Genomic DNA, 19,042 nt, shown 5'->3' with positions numbered 1-19,042 from the left:
TACTTTCTTTGGGTTTATCTACTTTGCCCCTAGCTTCTTGTGATTGATACTCATTCACTTATTCTCAGCTTTTCTTCTTTTCTGTGCATGCATGGCTATGCCTTCCCCTGACCAGTGCAGCTTTACCCTGTCCTCCCCAGCTGTGATCTGTTCATCTACTTCCCATATAAAGGCCCTGAGGTTAGAGTGAGTGTGGCCCAGGAGAGGAATAAAAAGAAGGCTAGACTCGCTGTTAGCTGGTGAGGCTAAAGAGCATTTGTCTTGGACTGTCATTCTGGGGCCTGTGGACCCTGGTAAGGAGTTTGACTTTGTTTTATGTGTGTTAGGGGTCCATTTCTGGGTTTTATCAGAGGAGTGGTGTCATCTGGTTTTTGTTTAAGAGACTGGAGAATGCATCGTAGGGGCAGGTAGGAGAGACTCAGGCTGCTCTGGTCTGTGGGTAAGAGTTGCTGGTGGCTTGCCCCGAGGTGGTAGTGGCAAGATGGCAAGAGGAGGGCAGATTTGGGATGTGCACTGTGGGAGAGGTGATGGGACAGTATCACACAAGTGAGCAAGTCGTTTGTAAAATAACCTTTATTGGACAGATCATTTATTGCCATCTCTGACCCAATAGATCTTAGTAAGCTGTAGCTTGGTAACTTTCCATTTTCCTCCATGATTATTTAGTGTCCTGACAGAACACTAAATCTCCTGATTTATTGGGGCAGACAGCTCTCTAGGAACATTCACTTTAAGTATTCTTGCAAGTCTTGTGATAAATAAAGAAGATTCAGTGCATTATGTTTTCACATTCCTACAAACTCAGTACTACAGTACTCAAAGTGTGTTCGCAGACTTCCTGAGGGTCCTCCGTGATCCTTCCAGGTTCTGTAAGATCAGTTACTGAGACATTGGTGGCTTTTCCCTGTGTTAACATGTGCACAGATGGTACAGGAGTGGCAGGTGAAGCTGCTGTCTGAGTGTGAGTCAGGCAGCCACCCCACCCTGGGCTGGACATTGTGTTCTTCCTAGTCTCACGCTTGCAGTAAAAAAATAATGCTGCTTTTAATTAAGATGAAGCGGGAAGAGACTGTTAAATCTTGACCCTTTAGACCACTTACAATATGCCAAAAGCACTTCTGCTGCATATTGAGATTGATGGTTATCTCAATGAAAAGCACTTGTGCAGTCAAGTTGTGAGCTGAACTGGTCCCCACCCCCCACCCCCGCCACCACTATTTTTCCTTGAAAGAACAACTGTAAGAATTTTCTCCAAAATGGAAAGTAAGCTGTTGCTTCAAGGGAAACAACTGAACCAATGATAAAATTTGAGCTTTGACTGAAAATTAGATGGTTGAAAAACTTGTATCTGCCACTGTGCATTTGACAGCTTCCCACTGCCTAAAGCCTTTTCAGATGAGACCAATCGTGATGGTGCTGAACGTGATGGTTTGATGTTGGGGAATGAGTTGTGTCAGTATTTGGAAGGTCCACACCCCTCGGTGACCCAGTCTTTTCTAGATGACCAGTTCATGATGTTGCAAAATCACATGTGGGTTAATGAGCCACTTAGAGCACAAGGTAAAATGCTGGAATTTAGTGAAACAGAATAGGAAAAGGGTCTTGAAGTGGCTTCAGAGTCTACATTGCAAATGTTGAGAAACTACCACTTGTTGAGTTTTGGTGTAGTATCAAAAAATATTGACAATTATTTGAGAAGGCTATCTATATATATATATGCAGCTTCCTACACAGGTGAGGTTGGATTTTCTTTGTATACTTAAAAGGAATATACGACAATAGACTGAATACAAAAGCAGATAGAGAATCCTGTTGCTCTCTATTAAGTCAGACATCAAAGTGATTTGCAAAAATAAAAACATTGCCACACTTCTCACTAAAATTTTGTTTGTTTGTTTGTTTGTTTGGTGAGATAGATTTCTAAAAATAAAGTATATCATTTATATTAATGCATAATAGACTTATAATTGTTAATTTTAAGTGAATTACTAAAAATGAAAAAATCCTCAGTTTTAACTTATCACATGATAAATATTGTTATAATTGGCAGACAAGTTCTTTGATATCTACCATAATTTTTAAGAGTGTAAAGGGGTCCTGAGACCAAAAAGGTTGAGAGCTGCTGGTTTATAGAAACAAAAATGGTGTTTAATGACCTTTAAGTTCTTTGAATGTGGGAGAATTCTCAACCTGACACCAGCATTTCCAGCCACCAAAGACAGACTCCTTTCTGTGCTGCTGTTGTTGCCATATAATGCTTTACGTGAAGTGCTTGCATTGGGGCAAAACATACACCTCAGCCACGTGACACTAGAAACGCTTGCAGCATTTCCCTTCTCCCACCTAAAGCAGGAATGTGTGTGCCCTCCCTGTGTGTGGAAGAGCTTGTCTAAGGGCTGGAGCACAGCTCAAGAATAAAAACCTTTAAAAATCAGCAGAGGGAACTAGCTATTACTGAAAACTGAACGTTTTAATTAAAAATATCCATCACAGGGTTGCTCTTCTCTCTTTCGTTTCTCAAGTGTGGTGGACGTTAATCAGCAGCGGTGCACTTGGTTCTGTGGTGACTGCCATTTGGTGAGTGCGATTTCTTCCCATGAAGCGCTTAGAGATAAAACCCTGCAACATCTGTTCTGGTGACAACTATCCCTTTTTTATTTTAGCTTATGTATATTTCAGAAGTTAGAGCTAGGGGGTTATGAGGACCTTCATGAGGAGCTCTGTAAATGGCCTCTCTGTGTGTGTGCCTGGGGGTCAGAAAAAGAGAGAAAATATGCAGCTCATTTCAGTTCAGTTGCTCAGTCTTGTCTGACTCTTTGCGACCCCATGGACTGCAGCACGCCAGGCTTCCCTGTCCATCACTAACTCCCGGAGAGTGCGCAAACTCATGTCCATCGATTTCTGGGGGTTAGAAAAAGAAAATATGCGACTTGCACCTGAATTCAATGGTAATCCTTTCTGTTCACTTTGTTTTCCAGCTGGATTAATTGATTGTTTGACTGTTACAGAGAGGCACTCAACACTACACTAATCTACCTTTGAGAGCACATCGACTTTTTCTTCAAAATTATTTGATTGGAATTGGCAAAGGGTCAATATCATGATTCTTTGTTCTCTTGTTTATAATCTATCTATATATATCTATTTATTTTTAAATAAAACATGGTAGAAGTTGGACTTGGCTTTTCTGCCTTTGAAGTTGTTGTAGCCTAAAAGTTGCTCAGATTAGGGGAAGGATGCTAGGATTTTAAACTTTTACAACTTATTATTAAGTGGGTTGTTCTGGGGTTCTATTGCAATGTCACAGCGGGATTCAGATGGATTTTCTGATTGTATAAAAAGAAATCGACCCTTATACCCACCCCCCACTTACTTCTTAAACATCTGGTTTTATTGGATAGGATAAAAGCAAAAGCGCAACACATGGAAGTCTGGAAACTTGCAGTAAAACCTGTGATTCTCCATGGAGAGGGCTTGCAGTGTGTTAGATGGCTGTGATCTTGTGTAGGGTATTCAGTTACTGAGTGAGGTCGACCGCACCATCTTGGCAGAAGCATTTTTATGAGTCGTGTATTCCCTCTGTTTACAAGGTATGTGGTATGACGTTTTCAGTAATATTGCCAAGCTACTTGAAATTTTCTTACGAGGGTTCTGGCCATCAACCAGCTGCCCTGTTGTTTTGGGATGCAGTGTTCTGGGAAGTTTGGCCAGGAAGTTTACTAAAATATAATATTTATTTGTTTGGGACCACTATAAATTTAAGTTTTGATAAGATTTATGGTTGTTATAATTTTCATTGTGTTGCCATGTAAAACTAAAGGCTGGGCAGATTAGTTTGAATGTTAGTTCATGCTGTCTTAGGTGGAAAGGGTTTATTAATGTGGATTCAGGTGGTGAAGAAACGCACATTGGAAACCAGGGTCCTCTGGAAGCAATTTCTGTGGGGCAGCTATTTTGTTTACATTCATATTATTCATATTTACATTTTATTTTCAGGAAATCTGCTTATCCCTGGGATGTCCTCATTCTCACATCTTTCAAGTTGGGATTGGACTCAGTAATAGAGGATTGACCTATTGTTACTTTGCAAATGTTAAGAAAAATGTCAAACTAGAAATGCGTTTATCTTTTTGGCTGTATCTGTTATAAAATTTTCTTCTTCAGTTTCCCTTTTTCCTCTCTTCAAATGCTAGCAGGCACTGTTAGTTTCCAGCTTTTTGTTTTAAATGTTTGCCTTAACAGCTGCGGGTCCTCTTATAGGCTAGTACATTTGTGGTCATCGAGGGGGGTGTGTGACACCTCGGGCTTATGGCTAATTATGGGACCATTTGTGGTGCTTCTCTGTGATGAGGAGAAGTATACCCAGGTTTGTATTTTATTTGACTCATGTCTTAGATTGTGTAGCTTTTAACTTTTATCTTTTCATCTTTGATGGTGCTGGTATCTAAGAACTCTTCTGTAGAAGGCATTTTGGAGAGAAGCTCCATGCAATTTGAATTTTGATGATGTTTTTTCTTGTTTGAATGGGCTCTCACAGAGGTGGAATTGGGAAGGTGGGGTTCAGCAGGGGAGCGGGTCATCGTGTCACAGGTTCATTAGATATTCTCAAAGCACAGCATAATTTGCTCTTACAAGAGCATGAAGGTTCTTGTTTCTAGCCAGGGGATTTTTGTGGCTGCTTTTGAGAGGCACTCAGGTAGCATGGTAATAGTTCAAATGTCTGCAGTGTGTAATAGTCGGTTTGTCCAGTAGGTCTGTATCCTGTGCTAACTTTTGTTTGACATGGTGTTTCATTTGACACGGAAGGAGTTTGCAAGAATGTGATGGCATAGTTCATACTCTTGGATCCAAGTTTGGGACTAAGGCACCCAAAACAGCAAAGCAGAAACTTGTGAGGCAGCTTGTGACTTGAGCCAGAGACACTGAAGCTGAGGAGACACTGCATACAGTACAGTCTCTGTTTCCAGTTGTCATCTCATCAGCATTGAATGGGGTGGAGTGGTTCTTCCCGGAAAAGTGGAAATCTTTCCTAATGTGCTTGATTCAGATTTTCCCGTCTGCTGTCTGTCCCTTCTGGACACATCGCCATGGTGATTTCATGGGTGGGCCACTCATTCTCCTACAGAGAGGTCTCTGTGCTGCCCTTCACGTTCATAGCTTTGATAAACTCTTCTCCAGTCCTTGCATTCATTTGAAAAAACGTAGTAATATTTATGGCCTCATTGATATCTCGGTACAAATCTTTCATTTGTCCCGTGTGGAGAAGAGCTCTATGCACAAGCATCCAGTCCCTCTTGTTGGACAGTTAGGTTGTTTCTAATTTTCTCACTTCTCAAGACAGAGCCCAGCGAACGTCCTTATCGTGCCTATGTTTGCACTTGTGTGAGCGTATGTCTACGGTATTTGCTATAATGGAACAGAGCTGTGGGACACGTGCACCCTTCCACTCCATCATGTCGCCAGAATCCTCTCCAGGGAGTAGTACGTTCATGCTCCCACATCCAGGAGTGTCCAGAGCTCCTCTTTACCCACAACCTTGCAAGTAAACGTATTGTCAGACTGGAAAGTCTTTTCCAGTTCTATGATGTGAAATGGTATCTCATCTATTTCTCTGAGAAATATGGAGGATTCAAAGATTTTGGTATGTGTATTGGCCTTTTGAGTCTTTTCTTTTAGAAAGGGCTTGTGTGTATTTTTTTGTTCTTTTTCCTAGTTTTTGCTATTTGTTTTTCTTCTGTTTTTTTTTTTCCTTTCATTTTTTAAAATAAATCAATATTAACAGTTAGGTGTAGAGATGGAAATTTCTGCTAGGCATGCAGCACGTGTGTGCATGCACACGTGCACGTGTGCACATGTAATAAAGCAAAGGGTGATCCAGCAGAAAAAAGGCAAAGAATGTGAGAGTGTTGTATATTTTGGGAGTTGTTGACTACGTGTGTGCTGTGCTTGGTCACTCAGTCGGGTCCAACTCTTTGTGACCCCATGGACTATGGCCCTGCCTGCCAGACTCCTCTGTCCATGGGATTCTCCAGGCGAGAGTACTACAGTGGTTGCCATGCCCTCCTCCAGGGGATCTTCCCAACCCAGATCTCCACATCACAGGCAGATTCTTTACCATCTGAGCCACCAGGAAAGCCCATTGGCTACATATATGAATGTAAAGGAGTGATCCTTTGGGGCCATGCACTGCTGTCCAGGGTGATGGGATGGCATAGTTAGGCTGTCAGTATGGAAGGCATCCATGGTGTTAAAAATGGAGATGTATTAGAGGAGCTGGAATTGGAGGGCAGCCACTGGAGTCATGGAGGGGGGACAGGCTGAGGCTTGAACCCAGGGGATGGAGATGGGATGTGTGGACATTAATCTGAGAACATTAGATTGGGGTGAAGTGTCCAGACTTAGAGCTGGGTAATCGTCAGTGCATGTCACTCACATAGGAGGCGGCACACATGGAGCAGGTGTGGGGCTGGGGGAAGTAGGGGTGATGACGAGGAGAGGTCAGAGGGCAGGAGGGTGAGGGCACTCGGCAGGGGAAGAGACTTCTCAGCAGGACTGGCCTCCCCGCTCCTTCTCTCCCCCCTTCTCTCGCCTCCCTTCTTCTCCACATGTTTGTTCAGTTTTACTGTTCTCATTATACAATCAACTAAGCAAAATATGAAATGTTTCCTAGTATTGGTTTGTGCAGCAGAAGCTTGATTATACAACACGATGATGATATAGATGGAAAGCATTACTGAATTTTGTTCTTGTACTGAGGAATGTTTCCATTGTTGTCAGTTTCCTTAGCTTATTAAAGTGAGCAAGTGTTTGGTTGCTATTGTGAGTTATTTAGTTACAGAACGCTGAGGGGTCCTGCTGGTGGTGCTGGTGCGGGGAGGGAGCTGGTTGGGGAGATGCCACGTGTGGGACCTCTGCCTGGGGAAGGGCAGGAGGTGGTGCTCTCACACTGCACCCATGTGTCTATGGTTCTCGTGCAGCTCAGTCTGTGAGAGGGCGGGCATGTGAGGTAGAGCTTCCTGAGTGGTCCTTTAACTCACGTGACGGGAGCTGAGGGAGAGTCTAGATTTACTAATAAAGAGAAGGCCACAGGAAGTACTGCCGTCCTCAGTGAGTTAGAACTCACTTCTGAAGGGAAACCTATAAAGTTCTCTGACCTCCAGGCTTAGTGTTGGGCTCAGGCTACTGTCGTGCTCCCCATCAGCTAAGCTGAACGGGAAAGTTGTGTGGATGTTGCGGGCCCCCTGCCTTTTCTGTTGACCTTTAGAGTGAGGCACCTCTGTGCGCAGTCTGCTGGGGAGAATGGTTTCCAGAACTGTCCTCTCATGGAAACAAAAATGCTTTCTATTACTTGGGAACTACTTTCAAGCCATGGGGTATATTTTTGCTTGGATTCTTGTGATCAGTTTTCATTTTTTCAATGTAGATTGCCTCTGGGCTTTTAGTCTGAAAAACTTTCATACAAGTAGAAGAGTTGAAAGATGGGTACAGTGAAAACCTTTGGGTCTTCCACTTAGAGCCAGTCGTTGTTTCCAATATATAGAAGTGTGTATGTATATTTATAAAAGGACCAAAAAGCGACTCAGATTCCACAGTACCTAAACATCACCACAGTTCCTCAGAGCCAGGGACCCTCCGTGGGCCCCATTCCTGTAGATGACGCTGAAGCTCTTCTCCTGGCAGGTGTGCAGTCTTTGCTGTGCATGGCCCTGGCCATGGTCCTGAAACCATAGAGCACATTTCAGGGCTCAGTAGAGCAGAGGTTTTTCTGTTTTGGTGCAGAAGTAATTCAGCAAGAGGCAGGATGAGAGGTAAGGGAAGAGTTTATTAGGATAGGACACTTGTAAGAGATACAGGGTGGGCAGGCAAGGGAGTGCTGTGCTGAGAACTTAGTGGGCTCCATTTTTATATCAAAGGGAAAGGAGTTGCAAGAACCCAGTTTTATATCTAAATTACTGTGAGGTTAAGATACAACTTTTGGTGCCTTCAGATTGACTGTGTTTAGGACTCAGGAAGATTCTTGGTGGTGATGGTTCAGTGATGATTCAGCTCTTACCTTTCATTTCCTTCTTCCCTTGCTTAGACACAGCTAGTCTGTGTCAGACTGGAGCCAAAAGTGCCACTTGTTGGGATAACAGTACCTTGGCAAAATTGTGTCTTTAGTTCCCTGGTTTGATGATGTCTGAGTTGGTAATTAGTATCAGTTCAGTTCAGTTGCTCAGTCATGTCCAACTCTTTGCGACCCCATGGACTGCAGCACGCCAGGCTTCCCTGTCCATCACCAACTCCCAGAGCTTACTCAAACTCATGTCCATTGAGTCGGTGATGCCATCCAACCATCTCATTCTCTGTCATCCCCTTCTCCCGCCTTCAATCTTTCCCAACATTGGGTTCTTTTCCAATGAGTCAGTTCTCATCAGGTGGCCAGAGTATTGGAGTTTCAGCTTAAGCGTCAGTCCTTCCAATGAATATTCAAGACTGATTTCCTTTAGGATGGACTGGTTGGATCTCCTTGCTGTCCAAGGGAGTCCACAGTTCGAAAGCATCAATTCTTATAGTGCTTAGCTTTCTTTATAGTTCAACTTTCACATCCATACATGACTACTGGAAAAACCATAGCTTTGACTAGATGGACCTTTGTTGGCAAAGTAACATCTCTACTTTTTAATATGCTGTTTAGGTTGGTCATAGCTTTTCTTCCAAGGAGCAAGCATCTTTTAATTTCATGGCTGCAGTCACCATCTGCCATGATTTTGGAGCCCCCCAAAATAAAGTCTGTCACTGTTTTCATTGTTTCCCCACCTATTTGCCATGTAGTGATGGGACCAGATGCCATGATGTTAGTTTTCTGAATGTTGAGTTTTAAGCCAGCTTTTTCACTCCCCTCTTTCACTTTCACCAGGAGACTCTTTAGTTCTTTGCTTTCTGCCGTAAGGGTGGTGTCATCTGCATATCTGAGGTTATTGATACTTCTCCCGGCAATCTTGACTCTAGCAGTGATTAGTATAAGATGCCCATATAGTTAAATCCAATGATCGTTGTGCCCTCTGAATGTTTTCACTCCTAAAGAGCCTTAGTTATAGGCATTGGAATGCATGCTGTGAGGTTAAGCAGAAAAGAAATGTGTTGAAGATCCCTGGGAGGACCCAGGGCCAGACCCTGAGGTTATGAAGACCCCAAGGGGGCTTCTGTAGCTGCTGAACCACTGGTACATTGGTATGAACCCAATAACTGTGTGGCTGCCACCCTCCAGAGCCAGGTGCCTCAGCCACGAGAGTTCCCTGTGGAGGGATAACTTGGCATTACTGGATTCAGAACCTGGTTCTTAGGCAGATGTATCTGTCTGAAGGAGCCCAGGCCACGTGCTGGCCCCTTAGCTGCAAGAGAGTCTGAGACCATTGTTTTTACTTTCTACTTTGGGAAGGTGGGGCCCACAACATAGGTTATCAAGACGTATAGGAAGTGTTAAGAAGGTTGTGGGGAGTCAAATGGCAGATGTCTACTGCGTGGTTACCCATGTGTGCTTTTAAATGACGGCTTATTAACAGAGTTGCAGCCATGCAGGACCTTTGATTTCCTTGTGCCTTTCATCTCCAGCATCCACTTAGCAGCACATGCTATCCCCTATTCTCTTTGAAATAGAGGTTTCTTTCTTTCCCACTCTCCCTGCATGTACCCAGAACACGTCTTTTTGTTTCTCTGTAGCAGTTTCCTGGCTGATTTCCCTTCTTTCAACCTCTTCCTTCCGAAGTAAATGTTAGCTGTTGTCATGAGTTAGTCTTCCTGAAAAACATCTGTTTAGCCATGCTTCTGCTTTGATGGCTTAGTGGGGCCCGCTTGCCAGTTCCTGATGCTGATGCTCTTCAAGGTCTCCATTAGCAGAATCTGTACTACTCTCTGCTTGGAGCTGTGGGACCTTTGAGAGTGGCTTCATGTCATATGGTGGCCCAACCAAGAGGCTGGATGGGGCTAGAAGAAAACAGCCACACGTAGCATCCTCAGTCTTTCAGTGGTGAAATGCCTGTTATCAAGGTGTTGCAACCACCTCGGGTATATTTTTTCGGCCAGCATGGGAGCTCTGTGTGCTTTGGTTTGCCTTGAAATTGTTTTTATGAAGTCTGTACTGTGGGTAACATATGCTGGATAATGAAGAGGGGATGAAAAATTAGTCCTGAATGAATGACTCAGTCTCTTGCTGCTGCTGCTAATTGTAATTTACATTAGGAATGGTAAAGCAGCAGTTCAGTGTTTTATCAAATGACACAAACCTCCAAACAGCCTTGAAATCAATCCTTTTATTGAACTGGAAAATCTTGTTTTTCCCATGGAGGCAATTTTAGCAGTGGGCCTTATTTTGTGTCCTAACCTGGGAAGGCGTGGAGAAGACATAGACTAGAGCCATTTGCTTTCCCTGCTTTGCTAAGACTAGATGTGTTGTTGATTACGAGGCCATGCTCAGTTTGGTTAGCATAGTGCTGTCCCCGTAGGTTCCCTGGGAATCACCCACATTGCATTTCCTCACATGATCCTGGCCCACTCGTTGCCTTGGATACTAGTCTAAGCTTCAGCTAACCGAATAAGCTACTCTCTTTATTTTCAGGACACAATAAAGATGATAAATACATCTATGCACACATGCAAAAACTCCTTGACTATTGTGATAAAATAATTTTTATAACCTTTCCATTTGCTTATAGAAATGATGTATATTCATGGTAGAAAGTTTGAAAATACACACACAGCAGGACCAGGTAGAAAGAGAAAAAGAGGAATCATCCATACTTTCCACTCCCCAGAGATCAGAACTACTTGTGACATCTTGTTTTTTAACTTTGTGTCTTTAGCATACGCGTACTTGCATATTTGAAATAAGAATTACGGATCTGGTTGTGTACCTCCTCTCTCCACTCAGATTATGTTTGGGTATATCTCATGCTATTTAACATTCTTTGAAAAGATGTCTTTTCTAATAAGTTCATTGAGATCTATATCTAGTGCCCACGTTACAAAGTTTGCCAGCTCCCAACAGAGTTGTGCGACCTGTAGATGTTCCAGCACATGACCCAGAGTGTTCTTTAACCTGTGCCCTCAAGTCAGACCCTGAGGCCTCAACAGAATTGATTGTATATTGTCAACTTATTTAAAGTTAATTTTTCAGTATAGACAACTTCTTTATATTATCCCTCTGTGACAAGTATTTTTATTTTCACTTTATGAGGGAGCAGACTGAAGAGTTAATTGTGTGTGTATGTGTGTGTACACACTTAAGTTTTATCCCAAAAGGGGTTTGCAAGAAAAGGCAAGGATGTCATTTTTGGTTCCTCACTCAGCTCATTAGCGCAGGTAGACTGGCTCCTCAGACCAGGGGGCCGTGTAGAGCCCCCATCACAGACGCCCAGGTTTGCAAAGGTAGCACCAAGGGGAGACCGTCTGTTTCATGAAGGAATCACAAAAAGAATCAGTGTAGTATTCCTTTGAGAAGGGATTTCTTTGGCTTGTTTAAAGCAGTTATGATCTCTGTAATCAACCTATTTTGTATGCAGTTCTTTAATTTGGTTTTTAGAAACCTAAATTTCCCAAGGGTGTCCGATGTTGGAAGTACTCTTGCTCCATGTGTCCTCAGCATTCAGATAGAGTGGGAGGGGGAGAAGGGGAGAGCTCTGCACCCATCTGAGACAACATCTCTGGATGAGACTTTCTGATTCTCCATGTTGAAGAGTTACCTCTTGTGTCTTCCCTTTTTATTGGGCTATTTTACAGGAGTGAAGGTGGATTTAGTGGAAAATCTAGACAGGGAACTATAAACAGAATTTGGCCTCAAAAAAGAGTGTTTAAACCCAAATTAGGCCGGTGGCTCAAGGTAACAAACTGAGCTCATACATTAAAGAACCACTCCCTCATTGCCAATTCCCACTGAAATGAACAAAGGAACAGACAAATAGGATTGCCCAAGTTCATACAGTTGCTGCTGGTGATGAAGATCTTGTTTTGTATTACGGGTCTTGGTTGCAGAAATTCCGTTTGATGTGCTTCTTGCTAGGTTTATTGTTCATTTCTTTCTAGCAGTCTTTGGGATGAGAATTGGGCGGCAAGCCAGTTCTCCTTTTTCTTCGGTAACGTGATTCCCCCGCTTTTCCTGTGGTGCATCTACTCTGTTTGCTGTATGTTCTAGTTTCTGACTTTCTTTATAAATTATGTATTTGTATAGCTTCGGCTCTGCTCAAAGTTTTTGCTTGATGCTCTGAATCTTAATGAGTACTGCTGGGAATTGGGTGGCTTTGCCTCAGATGAACAGGGGAATAGTGAATGTTGTGGCATATATGGCAAACCCTAGTCTTGCTTTCTGTTTATTCTCCATGACGCTCAGTTGTTTATGTCGGAAGGAATAGAAGTGAGTCAGACTCCTGGTTTGGGGAACAGAAAGCAGTGATTGGCCAGTTTAACCTACATGATTTCTTCATTCTGCATAACAGCTTAGATGTCATTGTGCACAGCAGCCTGTGAATTTATACTCAGGCTTGATCCACTCTGTCTTTTAAAAAATATATGGTTTATCAGATAATTGAATAGAAAGAAACGAATAGAGGAATTCTTTGTGATTTTGTTTCGAATTCTTTGGTGGCAGGCATTAATGTATTTTTAATCAGCAGATGACAAGTTGTATACAGAGGCTTTCAGTAGGGGCAGTGATCTGGGTCCACAGACCCCCCTATCTCCAGTTCTCAAATCCAAAAAGCTCTGAATATTGAGAATGTTTTCACAACTCATTTGAGGGCAAAACTGGGCTGTGAGCTGGTATGAGGTTGTTGGATAGTGGGTATTTGTGCATTTCAGTGGAAATTTTAATAGTTTTGAATAGAATGTTACTCCAGACCCTTCTCTGTGTGTTATATGCCTTATGGGATATATACCATATTATCCTTTTGTAAATTAGAAAAGTCATGAATTTCAAAACTCTGATGCCAGAGGATCGTACAGGAAACTGCCCAGGCTGTTACAACAGCATCAGGCGCCCCTTGTACCAAGCCTCTTCCAAGGTAGTGTTGAGACCTCTGGGTTGAATTTAGAATCCTGAGGCAGTGTGCTCCATGCCTTTAGGGATGTATCCTGTATGGCTGGAGAGGCCAATCCTGGAGTCAAAATTTTAGGATCAGAGAAATCTTGGGGCCTAAGAGATCATTGGCATCATTTCAGGGTGAGGAAGTTGTTCAGGAGAGATTGGAGTAAACCAGCATGTCAAAGGTTGTTTTTAGTGATCCCGGTGTTTTAGAGCTTCTCAGAATGATGATCTTTTCAAATGCAAAATTAACCTCTAGAGATATAACACTGTCATCTTCAATTATATGGCATTGGGGAGGAACTGTTTTAAAGTCCAAAATGATTATTTTATGTACTATTATGCAGTTTTTGCACACTGAAGTTGGTAGCCCTTACATTTTCTCAATGCTGTATTATTAAAAAACATGAATCTAGAATTTTTGGAATGAGGTTACCATAGAAATGAAAATAAAATACGAAAAGGACACTTTCGGGTATAGCTAAGAATTCAAAATCCACCACATTTGAAATCAAGCCAATGCCATTATAGTTTGCAGGGGAGCTCAGACATATTTGATTGGCTTGAGGGCAGTTGCTGATAATGTCTTTGGTCCAATTGTGGAATTAAATTGGTAGCTAAGTGTTAGGCCAAATACGTGTTTCTAGTTCATGTATCAGTGTATTCTTGAGACTTTCCCCCTTGTTTTCTAAAAGGCAGGATATAGGGTAGGTGTGTATTGTATAAGCCAGGATGAATTAAATTATTTCCTTTCATGTCTTCATTTATGGAGTGGAGCTAATTTCACACTTTCTGAGGGCCCTGCTCTCCTGTTGCTCACCTTCAAAGCAGTCACGGAGAAACTGTTGCTGTCAGTAATGTTTGGTTAGTAATGAACACAGCACGTGGTGGAGGCCTGGTGAGGGGAGGCCCACGAGCCACCTCGCAGGATAGTTAAGAGCGATGATTGTGCTTCCATTAGTATTTCTGTCTAAGGACTTTGAGAGCCTCAGAGGTCGTACTTTTTATAATGAAATTAGAAATTATTTATTTTACTGCGTTCATTAACTACAGTTTTAGGGGTAGAGGGAAGGCAATTTTTCTAGAGTGTCTGATGAGGTGAGAGAAATAGGATTATGACCAGAGATCACAGGAATGCTGCATAAATGCTCTGCCTCACCCTGCACCACCTCCCTGACCCCAGAGAGATGAAGCAAATATGCCAGCGATGGAGCTGTGAAATCCCAGTGACTAGGGTTTAGTCCTGGTGCCCCTCTCCAAATTCCTTACTCCCTCCATGCCTCCTTAAGGTGAGGGCACAACCACCTTCATGGGCTTTTGGGGACTGCATAGCATGTGCCAGATAGGGAGTCAGCATTGGCATGTGGAGGCCATTCTTGCTCAGAAATGGTCAGTAATGACTGGGCCTGAGACCTAGGTATTAAAGAGAAAGGGGTAATGTGGGGCATTCCTGAGCTCTCGTCAGCCCAGAAGGCTGGCTCAACCCCTTTCTCATGGGTCTGTAACAGGCAGGGGGTTGGCTGAGGCACAGTGGGTGGGGTGGGCCTTAGAGCAGACCCCTCAGTGTAGTGTCCTTCACCTGGGCTTTGTAAGAGGTGAAGGATCTGAGTGGGCTGTCTTTGCAGATTGAGGACAAAACACAAAATTGTGGTGGCACGGACAGTCTTAAGCAGAGACCCTGATCTATACGGAATGTTTTGTCCATGGACGGCTTCTCTTGCGCCCAGAGGGCCCTCAGATGACTATAAGGAAAGCAACATTTTTTTTAGGAAGCAACGTAAAGCTTGCTCCCGGGTTTAACCAACGCCTCATGGAGACCTCAGAGTTCCACATTATAGAGCACAGACATTATCCCTTGATTTAAGTATAAAAGCAAAGGACAGAGATGCTAGGGCTGGATGCTAGGTGCTAGTCGTTTTACTCAGCAGGGCCATAGGAAGACCACAGCAAGGCTTCCAGAAGCTTCTCGTTTTAAGCAACTTATACACAAAAGTAAGTTTGCTATAAAACTGTCAGTTGTCTGTATGGAATTGTTGATATTGATCAATTAAATATGACTAACAAACAAAATTTTTGTTATTCTCTGATTATTTTTCAACCTTTTCCCTTAACGTTAGGTCAAGGAGCCAAAATTTGTTTGTGATGGTTCATAATGAGAAGATTCTTGTCTGTGTCTCTGGGAAGATACTCTTCCTCTATTCAGTATGTCTTTGGACACAGGGTTGCAGTTACTTTAAAGACAGATTATTATTAATAAATGCTTTTTTTTAAGTGTTGGGAGAGGAAAGACAAAAATACTTCCTTTTTTCCTCATATAACTTTAAATTCTGTTTTCAACAGGAATATTTTCTTGATGTAATAAAGATTATATCAAATCAGTAACCATCATCATTCTTAATGATGAAATATTTATGACAATTTTATTAAAACCAAGTGCAAAGATCACCACTGTCATCATTTTGTAATTATTAGTAATATGATTTTGGAAGATTTGTGTAATGCTGTGAGACCTAATAGAGAAAATGAGTGATCTATTAAAAAGAATGAGCTAGACTCATCCTTATTCACAGACAGTGTATTTGTATGCTAACAAAACTTGGAGAGAATCACCTAAAAGCAGTTACGTTTAAGAATTTAGTAAAGTAACTTAAACATTATTCTGACAATTCAGCAATCAGTAAGAAACTACTATGGGCAAAATACATGGTTTGTAGCGTGTTGCTCCCAAATAGTCATGAACAATCCAGAAATAATCTTAAAAGAAATGAACAGGAGGTCCGGCGGTTGGCTCCATACTTCCAGTGCAGAGGCACGGATTCAGTCTCTGGTCGGGGAACTCGGAGCTCACCTGCCGTACAGCATGTGCACCACCCCGCCTCCTCCCACCCCCACCCCCTGCCCCCCAAAAAGAGCAAGACTTGGCGAAGAAAGCTGTAAAAACATTACTGAGAAAAATTAAAAGAAAATTTGAATAAGCTTGAAATCTGAATAAACTGTATTCCTGTATGGAAAAATAGAATATCATAAGGATGTTATGTCTTGCCAAGTTTGGTTTATATGTTAAATGTAATGTTTTTGTATTTTGAATCCATTTTTATTCATTTAACATTTTAAGAATTTAAGTGTCATTCTGTTAAGAGTATATAATGGTGTGCTTAAACATTCCTTCATTTGCCTAAAATTTAGGTCGTTCCCACTTGTTTTCCATGATAAGAAATGCTGTGAAGAAAATCATTACATGTAGAAGATTCATTATATTTTGTATTTCTTATGACAGATCCTCATGTGTGAAATTGTTCGATCAAAAAATACAATTTAAAATACTTAGTGTTATCAATAGGCAGTTTGGTTAAACAGCTTTAATCAACATCTCCATGGGATTAAGAAATTGAACAGCAATTAATTTGGGAAAAAAATAGATGAATATAAATAGAGCTGAGTAAAAGTTTAAAAAAAAATTGGGAGGAAGAAAACTGGGTTTCCCAACACTGTGAAATGTTGTCAGGATAAATTATTTAAGTCAGTGAGGTATGACCCAGAAATAGAATTCGGTCTATGTGGAATATATGCTTACTACAAACTTGTGAATTTGAGTAAGTTATTTAACAGGGGGAATTGGCATCACTGGGTAGTTGTTTGAGAAAAAATTAACCCTCACCTGGTTGTATTGTTGTTCAGTCGCTAAGTTCTGTACAACTCTTTGTAATCCCATGGGCTGAGGCATACCAGGCCCCTCTGTCCTTCACTATCTTCTAGAGTTTGCTCAAATTCATGTCCTTTTAGTTGGTGATACTATCTAACCATCTCATTCTCACCTGGTACCATATACCAAAATAACATCCAGCTGGATTAAAAGGGTGAGGTATGAAGCAAATGAAAATATCAGAGGAAAATCCCTGTAGTCACTCACTCAGCAGATGGTCACTGGGTCAGGTGTCTGCTCCCGTGTGTCAGCTCTGACCTTGGAGGAGCTGCAGGTGCACAGAGGAACGTGGACCAGCCTGGCTCTGCCAAGGGGAAGGCACAGATGCTGGGGTGGCATTGAGTGGGTGGGTCTGCCCTGACGAGATCTGGGAAGGCCTCCACAAGGAATGAAAGTTTGAACCTGAGAGAGCCCGAGCTGGTGAGACCAGGCAGGGAGCCCTCCAGACAGAAGGGCCATGTGTCTGAAGACCCAGAGGTCATGCCAGGTGCACTGAGGACAGAGACTGAGGGCGAGACCCGACACTAGTGGGGAGTTTGGCAGAAGCTGAAGCTTACAAGCCCTGAATAGCATGTGGAGCAGTTCATAGTAAATCTTGAAGGTTTGGGGGACTGACTGAAAAACAGGGCAGTGCGCCGATGTGTTTGAAAGTCTGGACTGGGGGAGACAGGAGAGGGGGTCCTGGGAAAGTGGTGGAGCACAGGTTGGACGTAGAGGTGGCTTGGAGTCGGGATAGTCAAGTTGACAGACTCTGAGACATTTAGGAGCAGGATGAATGAGCTAGACGGGTGGTCACAGTGGGCACTGGCGCTCAGGACCCAGGTGGAGGGAGCAGAGGTTCAAGTGGTCTTTCTCGCGGCCACCCTGTTTGAAATGACAGCCTCCCCACTTGTGGCAGGGATTTTTCTTTTTCTTTTTTTTGGACCATGCCCTGTGGCACATGGGATCTTTGTTCCTCAACCAGGGATGGAACCCAGGCCCCCTACCATGGAAACACAGAGTCTTAACCACTGGACCACCAGGGAAGCCCCAGGATTTTTATTTCTTTGATTTACTAATGTGTCCTCAGTTTCTAAAAACTGCAGTTGGCACCTGGTGGGTTGGACAAGCTGTTGAACAAGTGAATTAATGAAGGATGAGTTCCAGATTTCTGGCTTGAGCAGCTGGGTAGATGGGGCTGACCTTTCCTAACACAGAGACCCTGGACCTGAGCAGGAGCAGGTGTGGAGGAAGGTGTGTCAGCTGATGGGCCCAGGGCTGTAGTATGTCAAGAAAGAGGAAGGAATCCAATGGCAAACACTAGACTAGGGAAATATTTACAACCAACAATGTGGACACCATCTTTAATATGTAAAGAGTCTGTGAAAATCAATCAGCAAAGATCACTGTTAGTAAACAAAAATGATAGTATAAACATGAGTAGAAGATCCGCAGAAGATAAAGGATACAAATATTTGGAAAAAAATTCAGCCTTATTAATACTAAAGAATACAAACTAAATCAGTATGATACTTTTTTCCTCTCATTAAATAATTAATAATTTTAAATAATAAGAATAGCAATAAACTGGTCAGAGTGTAAATTTGTGCAAGAGTTTTTGCGAAGTAGTTTGGCACAGTGTATCAAGTGTCTTAAAATGTTTGCATCTTTTGATCAAATAATTGTTTCTGAAGTGTATCTTAAGAAAGCCTGAGAAAAGCTAGCTTCCCCTGCCATGTACCTGTCTCCATCTGCCTGCTTGACTCAAACCCTGTCTTGATTGTGAAATACCCAAGAGGGGCACAGGTGACAAACGACTGAAGACTGACTGGGAATGTAGAGGGCTCTGTATGTCTGGGAACATTTTAACAACTGGAAAACTCATCAGTGAATTTCTTATTGAAATATTTGTTTTTTCTGTTGTGTTTCCAGATGAAGACTGTCAGTGTTGCCTTAGTTTTGTGCCTGAATGTCGGTGTGGACCCTCCAGATGTGGTCAAGACCACCCCTTGTGCGCGTTTGGAGTGCTGGATTGGTAAGTGCAGGTCCCTCCCTTACCACCTGTCGCAGGGGCCACTGCATGGGGTTCTTGGCTTGGCGGGGCCTGTGTTGGTCCACTGCAGGCCTGTGATTGGTTTCTGTAAACCTGAAAATTTTATTTCATCTCTCAGTTTTATAACCTTTGAGGTATTTTAGATATATTCACTTACCATTTGCAGTGGAGAGAGTGTCTCAGGAAAAATTGATTAAATGATGACTATTGGATTATATAATTTTCTCCTTTAAATTTGCCCTGCATCTGGTAC

At 42.5% G+C, this 19,042-nt stretch overlaps 1 protein-coding gene across 2 annotated transcripts in view; it reads left to right on the top strand.

The window, feature by feature from the left end:
• The window catches only part of RPTOR (regulatory associated protein of MTOR complex 1), a 321,928-nt gene that overhangs the window by 53,457 nt on the left and 249,429 nt on the right, over positions 1–19,042 (top strand). For both annotated transcript variants that reach the window (XM_068976432.1, XM_068976431.1), the window contains exon 2: positions 18,669–18,771. In XM_068976432.1, coding sequence (XP_068832533.1) covers positions 18,669–18,771 — 103 coding nt within the window. The remainder of the gene's footprint in view (positions 1–18,668; positions 18,772–19,042) is intronic.

This window comes from Capricornis sumatraensis, chromosome 8 (genome assembly GCF_032405125.1).
Source record: "Capricornis sumatraensis isolate serow.1 chromosome 8, serow.2, whole genome shotgun sequence".
Classification (NCBI taxonomy): Eukaryota; Metazoa; Chordata; class Mammalia; order Artiodactyla; family Bovidae; genus Capricornis; species Capricornis sumatraensis.
The sequence above is the reverse complement of the archived record's forward strand: the minus strand, read 5'-3'. Positions and strand labels throughout refer to the sequence as shown.